The sequence below is a fragment of the Vidua macroura genome, chromosome 7 (assembly GCF_024509145.1).
Source record: "Vidua macroura isolate BioBank_ID:100142 chromosome 7, ASM2450914v1, whole genome shotgun sequence".
NCBI lineage: Eukaryota > Metazoa > Chordata > Aves > Passeriformes > Viduidae > Vidua > Vidua macroura.
The window spans coordinates 40529566-40548003 of record NC_071577.1 but is presented as its reverse complement, the minus strand read 5'-3'; the positions used below and the strand labels follow the sequence as shown (position 1 = coordinate 40548003).

At 43.3% G+C, this 18438-nt stretch overlaps 1 protein-coding gene across 3 annotated transcripts in view; it reads left to right on the top strand.

The window, feature by feature from the left end:
• Positions 1-18438, top strand: part of CCDC148 (coiled-coil domain containing 148) — a 50101-nt gene that overhangs the window by 28751 nt on the left and 2912 nt on the right. For all 3 annotated transcript variants that reach the window (XM_053982799.1, XM_053982798.1, XM_053982801.1), the window contains 3 exons: positions 10206-10346; positions 11547-11665; positions 16840-16957. In XM_053982799.1, the coding sequence (XP_053838774.1) occupies positions 10206-10346; positions 11547-11665; positions 16840-16957 (378 nt within the window). The remainder of the gene's footprint in view (positions 1-10205; positions 10347-11546; positions 11666-16839; positions 16958-18438) is intronic.

The following is an 18438-nucleotide window of genomic DNA, read 5'->3' as shown; positions in this document are numbered from 1 at the left end:
GGGCTTTTTCTTCCTCAGCACAAAGCTCTGTGCCTGCTTGCCTTTAAATCTCTTCTCTCCCTCGTTTTGTGCTCCAGGATTAATCCCCACTCCAATGCTAAAATCTCTTACATCTCATTGTGAATTTTGGGAGAGCAGCTCTTGCATTTCTTATCCTGGTAGAAACTAAGATAAATTAATTTCCAAAAGAAAAGCATTAGGCAGAATTAACAGGGATATTGTAAATTGTATAAAGCGTCTTTCAGACTGCTTTCCTTCTCCTTTCCTGTATTGTAAGAAAGGATGTGACAGTAAACTTAGGAAAAAAAATATTTCCTTATTCAACATATAGTCAAGTCACTGGTTTAAATGCTGTGACTATCAGAGAAGATCAACATTGAAGTATTACAACTGAATGTTAAAAAATATCCACAGAGGTATCAGATCCAGTGCTCTCACTATAATCTGATCATTTTGAAGGAAACTTTTTAAAAGAATAAATATTTGAATAGTAAGCTACTTAAAAGAATTGTTTTCTTTTTCAGAAGTGTTGTCTATTCATCACTGAGTTGACCCATTCATTTGTTGGACATAAAAAATACAAGGAAGTTATAATAACCTAAATTTTCAATATAGCTATTCATGTTTGTGGTGAACTGAAGAGCTGTAGGTATTTCTCCAAAATGTGTCTGAGCAAGTGTCTAAGACTCTAACATTCATCAAAGATGAGCCAGCTCTGACTCAGTAATAAGTTTTCAATCCAGACCTAATAAACCTGGATGTAATGGTCTGAGGTCAGCACAGCACTGACATACTGTGTGTTTTGGGTCAGACCAAGCTCGTGCACGGTGCATGTGAAGCACTTGCAGAGGTTGTCTCTGCCCTTCCACCAGTCTTTCCCCCCTGTTTTCCTGTACCTGTGTTCCATCACATGATGTTGTTATTTCTGATCTATCTGCTGTTGAAATCTGCTCCCACTGTGCTTGATATTTGTGTGTAGCTGTCCTGGGCAGGACTGGGTGCCCGCAGAGCCCTGAGGGCAGTTTGCCAAAGCACCGAGTGTGTTCCTTTGGATTCCTCCAATGACACGCTCACAACTTTGTGCCTGATCCACTGGGCTTCAATTGCAGGCTTTTGGGAGCAGGGGCTGCAGGGTACTGCATGGGGGGAGACCATGGGCTGATTTGAGTGCTCTGAGATCCATTGAAACAGCCCACAGCACCCCAGAACCTCAGCCACTCAGAGGAGCACGCAGGGCCTCAGCCTGAGATGTCACCTGCTCAGCTACCTGTCTGCTGGTGAGGTCTGCAGTATGGTTGAGACAAGCACTTCTCTCTCAAATCTAGCTGAAATTGTCCAGCGACACCTAAAGTTGCTTGAGGATGGATAACTAGACAAGCAGACAGATCCTGCTTCTTTTCTTAGAATGATCTTCTTCAGGGAGGAAAGTGGCACCTCAGGCAAGCAAAGCTGCACCAAAAGTTTGCAGTTGTAAAGGATCAAAGGAGCTCTCATCCATATGATGGCAGATGGGTCTAGAAGAGAGAATTCTGTATCTAAAGGAAACAGTTAGAAAAGTAGTTGTAAATAGAAATGCAGCCTACTTCAGGTTATGCATGTGTGAATATTTAAGCCTATATAATATTTACACATGTTAATAAAATGTTGACATTCCCATTGTCAAGAACAGAAAGATGTTCCCAGTAATGCTGGATGAGGAAAGAGAGGAACTACAAGGACAAGCTGTGAGAAATAAACTGTTCACACACTGCCTTAAGCAAAGCTGCTGTGACGTGCTGTCAGCCCCAGGGAACTGGCACTGCTCCTGTTCTAGATCCCAAGTTTTACCAGTGCTGATCCCAGCCCTCGCTGAAATTGGTACGTGGTGTTCCTCCTCAGGTCATGACTGAGGGCTGTGCTCAAATGCTTTTCTTTCATATCCCTTTTTCAGATTTAAACACTTATATAACTGAAGACAGTATTCTGTTAATGATCAAGACAGTTACTTTTAACCACTTTTCTGGTATTTATTTTTTTAACCTCTTAGAGGTAGCCTGTGGAGCATGAGATGCTCAAGAGTACCCATCAAAAATCTATTAGGGATATGAACCTCCATTGTTTTTCTAACTACAGCCAGAACGAGATTATCTTCTGAGATTAGTAAACTTGTAAATGTATTATTTCTTAATTATCCCATTGCCAAATGCTCTAATGCTGCTCTAATTTTTCTTGTAGGTCTTGTGCAGGCCAGTCAGATGCAGAAATTGTTAGCTTTTACCATTTATTGTTTGTCGTTCAAGACCCTGTGGAGTCGGGATGTGATTCCAGGTGCTGTTCAGAAGTTTTCAGGGTTGAGGAATCCCCAGTTTAGAGAGAAAGGGGCAGATTTTCAAAGCTGAAAGTTACTGGAGACTTCAGACCACCACCTGTTGATACCACACGAGTTTGTTGCTGACAATGTGGGTGTCTGCACCTGCTGATATCAGAGCTTCACCTCTGACTGTGTGGTGTCAGGACTCTGTCTGTAACACAGACAAGTTCTCTGCCAGGACAGGAGGGCTGGGCTGTGTTCCCAGGGAGAGGGAGCAGCCTTCTCTCTGCTGAGCAGCTGCTGGAGACAGCCTCTTCGTGGGCAGTTTGTATTTACTGCTCGGACTTTGCGCGGGGTTTGAATGCTGTGAGTATAGCGACCCCAGAGTTTTAAGCATTGGAGCACAGAAGCACAAGGACACCTCGGGGCCTCTGCCATCAGCATCTGAACGGAACGTGAACAGCAGTGGTTCTTGCTGGGTGCTGCTGCTTGAGGGCCATAGATGATATGGAGCCCCTGTGCAAATCTGAACTTCTCCCACCTCCTTCTGCAGTCCCTGACATATCTGCTTTTTAAAACCTTTGTGGCAGTTCAGGGGGTTACTGACACCTGAAAAAAGAAAAATTACATGTACCATGCTTATAAAAAAGCAGTCTCTAAATTTAAGAAGTGATGGCTTTTTCATATTGTTTGGATGAACTCCTCCTGCCCCATAATATTTCAGACTCCAGGGAACTGTTCTTATTATACACTTTAATTTTTTCCCTTTTATAAGCTCTAGTATTCACACCCTGAGGCACCCATCTCGTTAGCTTTCCATTTAGGAATACATGCATACACTTCCTATTCTTACTGTATTTTCAGAAATAACACTGTTAATATTTTATATTTCAGTGTGTGGTGGCTTTGAATGGTGCAAGTCTTTTTTTATTATTATGAGTTATTACAGTTACACATTAGCAGCAGGTCTCCCACACGTCCCAGTTTCCTTGGCAATGTCGGCTTTGTTGGGCCACAATTTGCTTGTGACTTCTGAAGTCTTGGCAAGCAAGTCCTCCCTGGAGCTGTGAAATCTGTGGGGTGCCCCTGTGCAGCACAGACCCTCCCCAGTGCTGGGGAGCTGCGTGTGCACAGCTGCTGGGGCTCCTGCACCTGGGCAGGTCCTGGCAGGTCCTGGCAGGGTCGTGCTTTGCCCGGGACCAGCTGCAGCAGCTCTGTCCTGCAGATGGGAATAGCTACATCATCCATCCCTTACCCTCTTCCTAGTCCTGGCACACAGGACTAGGTGAACTGGAGTTTGTATTGAAAAATCGTGGGTGAATGCAAGTACGTTTGAAAAAAACACTTTTTTGGGAAAAGAAGTGCACTACTTTTTAGTAGTTGTTGGATAGACATTTCCATACAGTTAGTGACTTTAAAAAACAGGTTAGTTTTGTAACACAGACTTCTATAGTCCTGTTTAATTTGTAAAATATTTAAATCCAAGGGATTTATTATCCCATTAACCCAAGTAGGATTTATGTGTTTCTATTACTCTTGAGAGAAATTGACTGAATCCTTACTTTCCTATGGGAGATTGGGTCTTTGACTTTTTTTTTTCTAAGTTTCCCTCCCATTTTCTTAAAAAAATTTCTCTTATTGCGCACATCAGAATGGCAGGGAGTTGCTCAGGCAAGAGACACAGTTCAGCATGTGCTGCTTCTGTCTGAAGTATGAATGGCTGAGCTACTTTGCAAGTAAAAAGGCTGCACTGCTGGCATTGAAAGTCAGCTTTTAACGAGTTTTCCATGTTAATCTTGTCGTGATTTCAATTTGACCAGTTCTAGAGGAGATAGAAAGCAATGACCTTGTATAGGGAAATAAAAGGTTTGCCAAATCTAAACAAAATCATCTTCCTTGTTTGATGATGTGTCCATTAGGAGCTGGACTGAGAGCAATATCCTTACTGAAGGGCTGATGTTGCAATCCTGCTATTTCTTCAGCATGTAACTTCTTTGACTTAATCACCTTTTACATCTGCTTTGCTTTTTTCTCTTTTTCAAAAGACACTAGAAATGCATAGCTCTAAAATGGCCTTTTCTCTAGAAACAATTCCTTTGGTCACCAACTTATTCTCTGGCTGCAGCCCTTATTTTAAAAATGTGAAGAAAAATGTCATAGTTGACGTGGTTTAAATCCAAATTTGGAATTGAGAGGCATTTTTCCCTCTCTGTGCCTTGTGGCTTCCATCTGGAAGAACCAAGAGGTATCTCTGGGTTGCCATAAATGAGATAACTCAATTCTATATTCAGCAAGACCCTGAGCAGGGGAGGTGGTGATGACGCAGGGAGGCTGGGGAGGAGAGGAGAGGACCGGGGCTGCTTTGGGCAGTGGATCACTGTGGTTACCTGAACATGCACATCTCTGTGTGCTTTTGGACTGTCCTGGCTCCCAGCTTTCTCCCTCTCCTGAGCACAGTGTGAGCAGCTGTGGGAGAGTCTGAGATGGCTGAGCAGTGCTGTGGAAGGCAGTCGATGCTGCACTGCTCATCCTTCCCAGAACTTATTTCCTGCTTCTCAGTGGCTGCTTGGGCTCTGCCTGGGCTGACCCAGAAGCTGCTGGACTTGTCCTGTGGTCTGAGGGCACCTTCAGTGGCCCGACACGGAGCTTTGCCACCCAACAGCAATGTTCTTGGTACTTGCACTGGTTGTTGGTGCACGTGGTGTGCACAGCCTGCACTGAGCTCAGGCAGCCTGTGCTGGCCCCACTGGGAAGCATGGAATGGTGCTCTGTGCCTCTGGCTGACTGGGATTTCCCACCTGCTTTGTACAACAACCTGTGGGAACTGTGGCACAAATGTGGGGAGACACACTGTGTGTTTTCTTTTTTTATGCATGGGATTTTTAAAATACTGATTTCCTTTAAATAGTATTTGAATTTCTAGTTGTCTCATAATCCCATTTTGCTGTTTGTGACCATGCAGCCCTGACCTGCAGCTGTTGTGTTCCTGTGATCCCACCATGACTAGGCTGGCTCTGTTCTGCTGTGGGCTTCTCTGACTAGCCAAATTTTGTTGGTCTTATTTTTTGTCGTTTTTTCCTACCATGTAGAATCTTCACTTGTGAAGTTATTTTTCTTGAAGAGACCCCCTAAATTTTTTTCCCCAGGGATTCTTAGAACCAGTTGTGAACAATTTGAAGAAGAAGGAAAGATGAGCCAAAGTGATTCAGAGATTAATAAAACTTTGTGAGATACTAGAAGAGTATTTAGATTGTGTCGTTTTTATATGGTTGAAAAAGTGAGCTAGAAAACATCAGAGTGGGATCTCAGAGGATTTTCCTTTATGCCTTCAGTTATGACAAACAGTACTGGCTTTATCACACAGTTATTGGGAACTTTTGCTCAGAACTTGGATTCTACAAGCTTAGTGTGTCTGTGTGGCACAGAGTGATCTGAGCTCTGGGTAGTAATTTCTGACACCGTTCCTCCCAGGATTTGACATCCTTTTGGTTCCTTGTGCACGTTTTCCTCTGTTTCCAAAGCTGAGGTTGCCCCTGCTCAACCTTTGCCTCCTCACTGCAGCCAGCTGCCCTGTGCTCCTGTGTGCCCAGCTGAGGAGCTCGATGCCACCTCTTGTGTCACCACAGGCAGCTTCAAGATCTGTTTATAAAAAGTCATTGCTGCTTGAAGAGAAAACCTCACATGGTGCTGTTGAATTGTGCATTGTTTTGTCTTTAAAAGAGTTGTATCTGTAACATTAGGTGAATGGTAAATACATTATTGCTATTCAGATGTTACAGTGAAATAACTAATTTATTACTTTAATTAGTTTGTAGTGCACTTTACATTATTGTAATATGCAATATTGAAATAATGAACTGAAAAAAGGTGTGTATGCATTCTGTTCAGCACAGCAATTTAATAATTCACTTGGCAAAAACTCCTCTAATAATACATGAACTGTGAAATGTACTTGAAATACCATTTGTAATTAAAAACTTTCAGAACTTAATGTTGGCAGTGCTTGTACTGCTAAAATGAAAGCTGTTTTGTGGAACAGGCAATGGGAGAGCCAGATTTCAGTGTATTTTCAATATTAGTTTAACTAGCAGGATATTTTTAATATTTAAATAAAATATTTACTGTTGACCCAGTAAAATATACCCTTCTGATTTTGAGCTCATAGGAATGGAAGAATGCAATCAAGAGCATGTTATTTTTTTTTGTGCAGTCTGTGGTCCCAGATTGTTGCTGTAGTGAAGCAGAATTATTGTTTGGGGGGATTTTTGTTCTCCAGACCTGCATGATCCTGCCTCTGGAGATGAAATCCCGATGAATGCAGCAGGCTTTCTTGGCACACTTCAGTTGTAGGAACGCTGGCAGCGCAGCATCAGGTGGTGCCTTTGGCCCAGCAGAGCAGCAGAAGCAGGAGCTGCTCCCTGCAGAGCTGGCCCAGCCCTGGTGCTGTCCCTTGGCAGTGCCAGGCTGGGACTGCCCAGAGCAGGAAATGCAGGTCAGGCTCTGCTCTGTCCGGTCTCACCACGAGCCAGAGTCCAGATCCTCACTTTTAACCTCTCACCACATGGACAGCACTGCTTTGGGAACCTCTCCTCTTGAGGATGTGGATTCCCCTGTCTGGCACACAAAGTGATCTGGGGCTGTGAGACTAGAACTGCTCTCTAGTACAGAGGATTTTAATGTTCAAATGTGGTTTAAAATTGACATATACTGGTATTTGAATCACCTGGTTAATGTCTGATTTTTGTTACTTACACTTCACTCTACCTCTGCTCAGTTAAGAACATTTTTCCTACATGATTTCAATTCTTCTGGGAAAAGCCATGGCATAAGGCCAGCCTACAGAATCACAGTCACATATTATACATGTTTTGCATGCATTTCTTTTCTGGATTTTACCAATGTTGTTTTGTTTTGTTGTTTTTTGGTTTTTTTTGTGGGGGGGGTGTTTGTTGCAACAATGTCCTTTTTTGTCGCAATTATAAGTTTTTTTAAGGAAATTGTTCTTCTTTTGCCCTAATGAAAAGGCAAGGATTAGACCAACATGGGAGGCAGCAGGGATAATCTAAACTAATTTCATGTGCTGAATACAGAAAATAATAACTGAGTATTGTGAACACAAGTATGGTACAGTGAAACTCTCCTCTGGTATCCTTCTTACCCATTCTTCTGATTGGCCTTGGGCTCATACATTTAAAATCCTAACTAAAAAATGAAAAAGATTCAGAATTGAAATTTAAAAAATGGAAAGCATGTTCTACCCGCTGAGTAAATGTGTGTGTTAGTAGTGATTTAGGGCAGAGTAGGGAGCATTGGTAGGAGTGCAGATACACACTGAGTTACTGGCCTGTCACTTCTGTCTGGGGAACACTACTGTGTGATTAATGCTTTGCCAGCTTAGTGAAGTTCTGAATTTGATGCTTGGTTATGCTCATTTGTTTGTACATAACCGGTCAGAAACCTAGATTGTGCCCCAATATTGATTTCTGAGTTGGATCAGAAGGCTGTGAGGAAAGAGCTGCGTGGAAACAACCCCAGAAGGTGATGGTGGCACATCACAAGGGCAGGGTGTCACACACACCACACAAACTGCTGCTGATGAAATGGGTTCACAGGGAGGCTTGAGATGATTTCAGCACAGATTAGTGTCTGTGCCTGCTCACTGCTTCAGTGTGGTTTGCTTCCTTCAGTCAGTTGCCCTCGTCCCGACTCCCTGCAGGCTCTCTCTGTTCTCCATGGGCATTTCCAGGCACTGGTTCCCCTGAAGCATCAGGGAAATGCAGCTTTTGTTGAGACCTGTTTACTAATGGCTGCAATCAAACAACCAAACAAGCCCCTGGTTAATGGATAAACAAATATCCAGAGAAGACCACGAGAGGACCAGGAGAGTTCTCAGACATGGAGGGGACTGAAGCTACATCATGAACTGCACCTGCTGGCATTGACCTCAGTACTGGAGAGCATTTGAAAGGAGTGGGAAGCAGGATGTAGGGAAATCCAGGCTTACAAAAAGCAATTTTTTTGTTACATAATCTGACTGTTACCTCATATCAGTTGAGAAAATCTGTGATGTTATTACAGAAGTTTAAAGCTCCTTCAAATGCTCCTGCAGCTTATCCCAGCTCCAATCTGAGTATGCTTTTTGCAGATTTCATTCACTGTTTGCTTGTTGTTAGATTTTAAATCTTTCTATATATGGTTTTGCTTCAGTCTGTTTCAAAAGCAAGGTAGAAAGGATTGCATGTTCTTCTGACTAATTTTCAAAGCATTTCTTTTTGAGTTCATTAGGGTGGAAGTGAAGGGTAACTGAAACAATTTAGCATTTTATTTTAGATTCTTAAACCACTAAACTGCATGAGCAGGCTGCTGCCAAAATTGCTACATGAAGATTTCAATTTTGACAGCCCTGGTGTCACAAGTTTCAAGTGTATGGGAAGCTTGGTTTGGGTGTTGCAGCTGAGGCTGAAGGGACCTCTCTAGACCCCGAGGTCACTCCTGCCCAAGCAGGTGAGGTACAGCTGGTGACTGTGTGGAATCCAGGTTTAAACCTCCCTGGCCAGCACCTTCTAGCGTTCATCCAGCCTCTCAGCAGGGAAGTGATGAATGCATTGGAATTTCAGGTGTTTCAGTCTGTGCCTGTTGTTCCCCCCCTCCCGTCACTGGGCACCTCTGGAAGAGCCTGGCTCTGTCCTCTTTGCACCCTCTGCACTTTCAGGTTATTTTCATGTTATCACTTTGCCTGCACTCCATGAGAAGTCACAGCATTGTTCAGTGTATTGCAAGGAAAAAAGTATGATTGTTATTTTAGCAAGAAGCAGGGTAAGCATGGCATCATTCAGAGATGAAGCTCTCTGAGAACCTTGGACCATGGGGAGTGCTGGATTTCTAAACAGAACATCTTTTATAAGCACAAATCAGAAGAATTAATAATCTGCACACACAGCCAGTGAAATGCAGTTAAGGTGGAAAAATTATAAGCGTTTTCATATCTTTGTGTTAAAGTGCTGTAGTGTAGAAAACCAGATGAAAAATGGCTGCAATGCTTGTTCCTTATAGGAAGGCAGAGTTCTGTTAGTGCTTGACAAATCCATTACAAAAAGAGCTGGCAAGCCAACAAAAAGGAGACATCATTGATCCTGTAGAAACTGGCGTGAAACAGATGAGCACACACCTGCTCGTGGCAGCACCGAGGTGGATCGGGGCCACGCTGGCCGGGGCTCTGCAGATGAGTCCTGCCCGTGGCCAGGTATGGGGACAAGCTGTCTCCTTTAACCAGCACAGTCAGGATCGTGCCAGGAATGGATTTTTGGCACGCTGGGCTGGGTGTCCCTGCCACCCCCAGGAAGTTTTGTTAGGAAGTGTGGCAGGCCCTGCAGCAAGGGGTGCAGGGAGCGTGGCCCTGTCCTGCTGTGCCGGGCAGCGCTGCCTCTCTTCCCACAGAGGAGTGGGGTGTCAGGCGTGCAGGACCCCTCAGGCTCTGAGCAGGGGTCCCAGGCTGGGCTGCACCATCTGTGCTGCCAGAGGGAAAGTCCCTGTCACTGGAGTGAGCCCCGGGCGTGAGCAAGGCGCTGTTACAGGAGTGCTGTGCTAAAGGCTGCAAATGCACTCTGCTCTGTGACTCTTGGTCTCCATCCCTTCATAGGTTCTAATTCACATCAAGGGAGATGTGAATTACTGAGAAGGTTTTAGCAATTTTGCCCAAAACCTTTTCTTGTGTGATTTTATTGCATATTATGCTATCACTTGGGAGCTGCACGTGAACAGCAGAAAGGTGGTGCTTGCTAAATGGTTGTGTTGTTGATAAGATTATAAAACTTACTTTGTAAGCGGATTACATGACTTTCCTTCCCAGTCTCAGCTTGGCAGGATCAGTGTTACACAGTCTGCTGCAGACTGTCTCTTCAACTGTTTCTTCCAGGTTCTACAATGGAAAGCACAGCAGGAAGAAGCTGCTAAACTAGAAGCTGCTGTAGCTGCCAGAAGAAAAGCAAAGGAAGATGAGAGAGAAAGGCTACAGAGAGAACAGGAAACCATTCGTAGAGCTCAGGATAAAGAGAAAGTATGAAAAACGTTTATACATTTTTGCATATTTTTGCTTCTAAAATCTATAGCTGATCTCATAGCATATGTATTCTTGTAAAGTATTATGTATTGATGTAGAGGTGGGCAAATGGTTAGTCAGGTCTTCCTCCTGTCCATTTCAGCTCTAAAGCTACCTGATCTGACACACCAGTTATGTTACTCTATTGCATTTCTTAGGGAAAAAAGCCTCTGCAAGTCACTGTGTCTCTGTCACAAAACAAGCACAGAGGCATGGCGGGGTCTGACTGCACAGGTCTGTGCTTTGAGCTGCATGGCAGCCTCGGGAAGCTGCCAGTGCTGCAGCTGTGTGCTGCAATGCAGCAGGGGAGCCCTGCAGCACAGTGCCTGCAGCGCAGGGGCACCCCTGGGGGACAGTGTTCCCAGGGCTTGTCTGCTGACTCCTTGGGAAATGCCTTGGATGCAATTAATAGCACTCAGAAATGCACTGTGGTGAATGTAGTGCTTTAGAAAGCAGAAATCCGTGGCTGTTTCACTGAGGCTTTACCTCTGAGTCCAGTGGCACAGAGAGGGACATTTAGTGAGGGTTTGCTGCTTGGGTCACGAGTAGCTTTGCTGCTGCTTCTCTTTTTGTTCCAGCTCCCTCTGTGTGTTTGCTTTGTACACATGGTGTTTGTAGTGGCAGGTGGCTCTGAAACCACAGGGAAGGAAGAGGTTTAGAGAGCCAGTGCTGATCCAACCACCACCAATATTAATTTTATCTGTAAATATTCTGGTTGTGCAAACTTTTCTCTTGCTGTGTGTAATGCCTAGATAGATCAGCCCTCTGCCTATGCACAGATGGAATAACAGCTGTTTGGGGTCAGCAATCATATGTTTCATTGGAGTATTATACATGCTAGATCCTTAAAAGGGCTGATAACCTTATTCTACAGCTGCTTTTCTGGGGAATGCAAGCAGAACGGAAGTGGTAGTCTTCAAATTGTGGTGGAAAAATATATTCAAATTAGTGTTCACAGTCTGATTTTACTACTTTTGTTGTGGGGGCTCCACACCCTCTTGTCCTCCTAATAAATATTCTGTGCTCTAAATAGAATTTTTTTTCTAAAAGGATCAAAATTGGAATCTCTAACTTAATGCGTTTCTTGCTTGCTTTGTTCTCACTGTCTGGGCTTTGGAATGAGTGTTAATTTGTTCACTGTATTTGGTCAAACTCTAGCTGAAAAAATACTGGGCTGAGAAAGAGCTCAAGTGGCAAGAACAGGAGGAGAGAGATCTACAACATCTGGAGGAACTGAGAAAATTAATGGCTGAACAAGCAGCCAAAGACAAAGAAAGGTAAAGTAAATTAAATGTGAATACCTTTAGTATCAATATGATCTTCTTATAATCTAATTTTATTTGATCTCCTGACTTTCTTTTTTAGAATAAATTGAGGATTAGTATATTTTTTCCTTCCTGTTTGGCAAATGCTTCAAGCCATATAGTAAGGTTGCATCCTAGGTGATTGTATCCTAGTTGCAATTTATTTCAGTTTGAATTAATTAATTAACATCCATCAAAATTTCAGACCATTGTAAGCACTAAATGTCATCAAATGTAGCTGAGTAATAAGAACTTCTATAGGTCCTTTTATAAAAAAGGCTTTCACTTTGCATAATGATTTATGATCAGGTTTGGTTTGTTTGAGGGGCAAGTGCAAGGAACACATTCAGCACTTAGCAGATTCAAAGATATTTATTGTTATCTTGGAGTGTCCTAAATTGCTCATCTAGTTGTAGATGCTCTTCACCTGTTTGATGGGATTTAGGACTTAAGCCTGCTCAGGCTTGAATTGCCAAGTCGTTGTTGTACAATAGGACATTTCACGGCCTGTTGAAGAAATACTGGATTTCATAGAGGAATCCCTCTGTGAGAGGAACATAAAACCCCTGTGTGCACTCTGGTTATAGCTGCTCTCAAAACACAGGCTGACTCTTTTTACATAGAGGAAGCCACCCAGTTGTGTGGACCAAAAGTGCAATTAAAATAGGATTAAAGTGCCATTGGCATTAGAATATTAAAGTTGGTTGTAAGGATTCTGTGGGAAACACTGCTTGAGTATTACTTTGTTAGGACACCTTTCTGACAACTTAATTTAAATGTCTATGTCCTTATGTTACAAATATACCTCTACCTTTCCTTAGACATGCCTGCAGTGGTTTTAGCTCATAGGAGAAGGAACACGTGTATTTGAATTACTGGGAGGAGATAATCAGCCCTTCAGGCTATTGTGAATCAGAAGTCAGTAAATGTTGTGCATTCTGTCACTCAGAACTGACCTAGTGTACAAAATGAAACATTTCACTGCCCAGGCTCAGGTGCACTTGTGGCATTGTCATGTCCAGTGCAGCACTGCAAAACTGACAGTGTCCTGGTGTGTGCCACCTGCCAGAGCACAGAAACTGGGTTTGAGTCTTTGAGAACACTCATGAAATGTGGTGTAGGCTGGTACCACAGTTCTGATCCAACACATTTTCAGGGTCTTTTGGAAAAGGAAAAAATGAGCTGACTGACTATTCCAAGTACAGGAGATGGGGAGATGGCCTGGATAGTGCATAGAGTTTCTAATAGGTACAATAAAATATATTTTTTAAATTCTGCTATCATCCTGGATTGCTTTTAATCAAACTAAATTAATTTAAAATTAACTAATGGGTTTGTTTATGAAAAAGAAACTTATTATCACAGAGTCACTATGATCTGTTTATTCAGGTCTTAGTTTGTAATTGCAATAGCCAGGGCTCTGACCAGGTCAAAGTAAGGGATTAAAGGCACCTGAAACTGCATGTAGACTTTCAAGTGATTGAGTCTAAATTTGCATTCTTCAACTCCTATCTGAGAGTGGAGACATTTGACTGATTGGGCATTTCATTTTTTGGCTGTGAATGTTCCTAGGTAGCTGCAGTTCTTTGCTGTCTCCAGGCTGTGTTAACCTACACATGCCTCAGCCCAGTGGGTGAAACTCTGTGTAAGATCCCAGAGATGTTGAGCAAATGAAATGTAGTGAGAATAGTGAAATCAGCAAGAAATCAAATTAAATTATGTTCTCTGCATTCGGAAAGGGGAGGAGGGGTTGTGATTTCTGCTCCAAGCCCAGTATCTATTCTCTATTAATTCTCTTATCCAAGTCATTTAATACAAAATTTGTAAAACAATGCTTACAAGAATCACTGGGCAAGATCTGCCCCAGTCCTGTCAAATACCCCCAGATGAAGGCAAAAATCATACTACTTTTGTGCTTTTTTCTATTCATTTGGTGCTGTCTGCTGATAGTGATCCAGTTCCTAAAACAGGGTGGAGGTGCCTTACCTGACTGCTGTATGTTCTTGCTGGTTGTTGTGCTTGCTGATAATGCAGAAATTGCAGATTTAAACTCCTTCGGGCTGAGAACAGAGACTAAAACTGTCTGAACAAGAGCTGTGATTACTGGTGGGTTGTTATAAAAGGTCTGGGCTGGCCACATTTGAAAATGAAAGCAGAGAGTTCTGGTTCTGTATTTCCTAATAAAAATGGAAGGTTTAGTGGCTGACAGGCTGAGAGAGACACGTGCTGCAGACACCCAGCACGTGTGAGATCCACGGTGGGAGCTCTGCTGGCTGGCATTCAGGGGAGCTCAGCCTGTTCTGGCATGGCTGTGGGACTGCTGGGGGGTAAGGAGTTAGTGTGCCCCATGGAAAGTGAGTGTGGGGCAGGAGGGGCCTCTGCTGCAGAACCTGCTTTAGAGGGGCAGGATCACACACTCAGCTATGCTGAATGTCTTCACTCCGTGTGTCTGTGTCTTCAGAACACTAAATTATAAGCTCTCTTTTAATGTGGTATCAACAACTACCAGCTGCATTTAAGTCTTACTGTGCTTCAAAAATTAACATCCAAAGAGGCAAGTATTTATTGCTACCAGTCCACTTCTCCTTTTTTATGTGTGCAGTGCATTTTAGTCAGGTTCTCCATCAGGTCTCTGAGGTAGGAAATGGTTTGAAAATACATCACATGTTCTAAAAGAATGTTCCCCCCAAAAGCAATAGTTTTGGCATTATTCTTGCAGGGTGAAAATAAAATTGGCATGGAATTGTGCAAATATTTGCACAGAGTACCTATGGGAAACAGGTTGGCACAGTGCTGCTCTCCAGGGAGGCAGCAAGTGGGAAACACCTGCCGTGTTCTACCCCAGCACCTGAACTGCTGCCAGCCTGGCCCCAGATTCCACGGGAAGGCAGGGATTGCTGTGTGCCAGGATTGGATGTGGTTGACCCACAGGAACAGAGTGATGGCCACTGTTTGCCATGGGGTTCAGTTCTCCAGGGCCAGGGTGTGGGCGCTGCATCTTCCCCATGCCCTCAGAGCAGCTCTGTGTGGGCTCACCTCCCTCATCCCACCTCAGGGCTCTCACACACCCCCCTAAAACTCTCCTGGGCTCTCCAGACATAGTAGTTCATTATTTCCTATTGAAAATCTATGAGACAGTGTCTGAAAGCAGAGTTTTAATGAAAATATGCTTATCAAAAATTACACAAATATATACCTGCAATGCTACAAAAGGTACCTTTACTGGAACTAATCAGTTATGCTCATTTATCAGCTGGTGATTTATTAAAATTTTACTTACTATGGTGCTTAAAAGCAAAATAAGTATTAAGATATTTTTATTTTGAGGTTTTCAATAAAATTAACTTTACATAGAAGAAATAGTAGCTAAAATGTTGCCAAGTGTAATAGAGTGAAAGAGAATGAACAACTTTATTTAGATGTGGACATGGTGAAATCAAAGCTTGAGTAAACATTGAAGCCAAGTATAAAAAAGCATTGGAAGGGCGTTCCACCTTAGGAACACGATGTGCAGTTGAGTATGTGTTTCCAAGGTGTCTGCCTTCCCTGGGTGTGGATTTCATAGCTGTGCCATCGCCTGCTGACAATGACAGTCCCTCTTTGTTAGTGCTGGCTGTGCTCTCTGCAGCCCGTGGGGGATGACAGCACAGCCACGGGAGAGGACCCTCGTGTGCCCGGCTCTGCCCCCCTCCCTGGCTGCTCCCTGGCTGCTCCCTGGCTGCAATCAGTCGGGATCACCTGCACTGGCTCGAACTGGGCACGGAAAGGCCGCAGAATGCTTCCGTTTAGCACTGCTTTGTATTGCCCTGGCCGGGAAAACTGCCAGGGGCAAGACAAAGTGTTTGACCTTAGGCCTGGCCAAGTGCCCCCCAGTCTTCCTTCTTAGCTTTGCACAGAAACTTCCAGAGTACTGAATTTCATGTTTGAAAACTCTGGAGTATTTTAAAACGTGTATCACAATAGACAGCTCAAGCAGAGTGAAAGGATTTCAGTATAATTTTTGACATTTTTCAAAAAAAAAGGGATTGCTTTTTATTAAATGTTCTCCATATAAAAAACAGATTAGGCTTTTTCCCTGGTACAGAATGACCCCTGAGATCTGCTGCTGTAGCATTTCTCTGCCTAAACGACAGTGGGCACTGTGAGAAACTGGAAGCCTCTCTGGGGTACCCCCAGGCAGCCTTGTACCACACTCTTGGGATAAATCTATTTGTCCTGCTAATTGTGGTTGGGTTATTGACACAGAGGTCTTCACTAGTCACCAGCAGAACTGTAGGTTTAGTTCTGATTGTTGCAGTTTATAGCACAAATTTTATACTCCTTTGAGCTTACTAAAATTTGGAGAGTAAGAAAATAACAATACATGTTTTATTGTAGTTGAACCAGCTTTCTCATCTCAATTTCTCTAAAGGCAAGTTGAAATTTGAAGGGCAAAAGGAGGGTAATTCTCCAAATTCAAAGCATGGCAACTCCTGTAGAAGGACTAAGAGTGACATCCCAACAAATATCTACAGCTCTATAAGGAACAGACTCTGCACAATAGTCTAAAAATGCCTGCAGTGAAAGTTGGAGCAGCACAGTAGTGCTGTGGGTAAAGTTCTGAAGTTACTGGTGTGAACCTCCAGCTTTTTCCTTTGAAAGAAGGGTATGAGTCTCAATTTTTTTTTTTTTCTTTTTACAGTGACAAGACTGGGAGGGAGGTTTTTCTTTTAATGGAAAGGGTTATAGGAAAGATTTCTTCTGCCATACACAGATGTGAGAGAACATTTCTTCTTGGCAAAGAAAATGGGGGAGAAAAAAAGAGTACCAGGGCTATATAAAGCATGCTAGAGAAAATCTGTGGTCTAGACATGGAATCTGAAAGGTTAGCCAAGTTGTTTAAAAGAATGGCTGACCAACCAAAACTCACCGAGAAACAAATCAAAAAGCACAACTCTCCAAACTCCCCTTCCCCAAAAACCCCAAACCGAAGAACTCCAACAAAAAGAGCACCCTGAAATGAAAAAGCACCTTTGGGTTTCTGAGGTGTTTTGCTGAACCACCGTGGCCTCACAGGGCGGGTCTAGAGAACCTGAGAGCGCTTTTGGGCCTGGGCTGGCAGCGCAGGAGTGGCGCTGTCACTGCCCAGCGTTTCCCTGTGCCCGCAGGGTGCAGTTCCGACGAGCCCTGCTGGAGAAGCGGCTGCAGGAGAAGAAGGAGCTGGCCCTGCTCCAGGCCCGGCAGGAGGAGGAGAAGGAGAAGCGCCTGGCAGCGCTCCGGCAGCAGGTGGGCTGGCCCTGGCTGCAGGGGCTCACACGCGCTGCCACCGGCACCCGCTGCCAGGGCAAAGAGAAGAGAGCAATCCCTCAAAAGCAAATACAGGAGCACGGTTAAAGGCACTTTAGGTCTGACCAGTGGGAATTCTCTCCTGTTATAAATCCTGTGTCCTTTGTAGCTCTGACAACAAGAACATTATGACATTAAATTGTACTGTAGGAGCTGCTGATATCTGAGAGGAGATAGAGAAGGTTTTTTTCCAAGTCGGATGTGATTTTTCTTCTGTGATTTTTTCTGGGTTTTGTTTGTTCTAATAACCTTAAGTCTGCCTTGAGTCTAAGGCAAGATTTATGAGTAATTGATATTATTTTTAAATTCTAAAAACTTGCACACCTTGGGTGACTTTTCTTCAGAGATATTTGAGTCTCTGAAACTTTTGCACATTACTTTTTAAAAAGACACCCATAAAATACTTACTAATGCTTCTATTGTCATAGAAAAAGTAGTGCTACGGTTATTTTTTTATACTGCTGACTTTTGAAAGAGTAATTTTGTCTTTACATTTTTGTATGTAATCTCCTTGTTTTTTCCTCCAAAGAGGCTGGTTGGTAGTCATGATCTGTTGAGCTCTTTCCACTGAGTCAATTCTCTTGCCAGAGTAGAAAATGCTTCTAGTAGGGCCTTTGCCTGGGATGTTGATGCTCCCACTTCATTGTACTTCTCTCATCAACATCTATTCTCTGTTTCACACTAATGAAATCCTGCTTCATGAAGTATGTACAATGTTTGTATGGGGACGGGGGGGGGGGGGGGGAAGATGTTTAGTAAAGTAATTTGGCCTGTAGATTTTGGCAGCCTGTAAATACAAAGGTGATATTTTATTAAAGAGACAGATGAAAAAGTTATCGTACACAGTTTAAAGTATTTTTTTTCTGTTTTAGCCATTCTTCATATGGGCTTCTGACTTTAGCTATTTTGCTCGTGCATCTTTCTGTATTTTTCCAAAGTAGTATTGGTCTGTATCTGAATATTTTAACACAAAGAAAGTAAACAATGAAAAAAGATTAACTGTGGCACAATACAGTGTCTGAGAGTTTTTGATATTGATCTCGCCACAGGAAATTACACAGTTAAAGCAGATGCACTTCAGAAAAAAAAACAAAGTTGTGTTATTTGGGGCATATCACTCAATGGTGTTGCCCGTGACTCTGTAAAATTGTGAACTATCACCCTGAACACCTTTGTTTCCATTGAAAGAAAAAGAAGAAAGTCTGGACTTCCAGGAATTGTGGGTGTTGCAGAATTTTGAGGCTGCTGGTTCCTTGTAGAGACTGGGTTGGACACTGGAGCTCATGTCAGTGTCTGTTGGAGAGCTCAGGGTGCTGTTCACTCACACGTCCTTGTTGTGCCCAGGCCTGCAGCTGGGGCCCCGCGCCGCTGTTACAGGCTCACTGCAGAGACGGTGAACAATGGGGTTCTCAAAGGGCTGC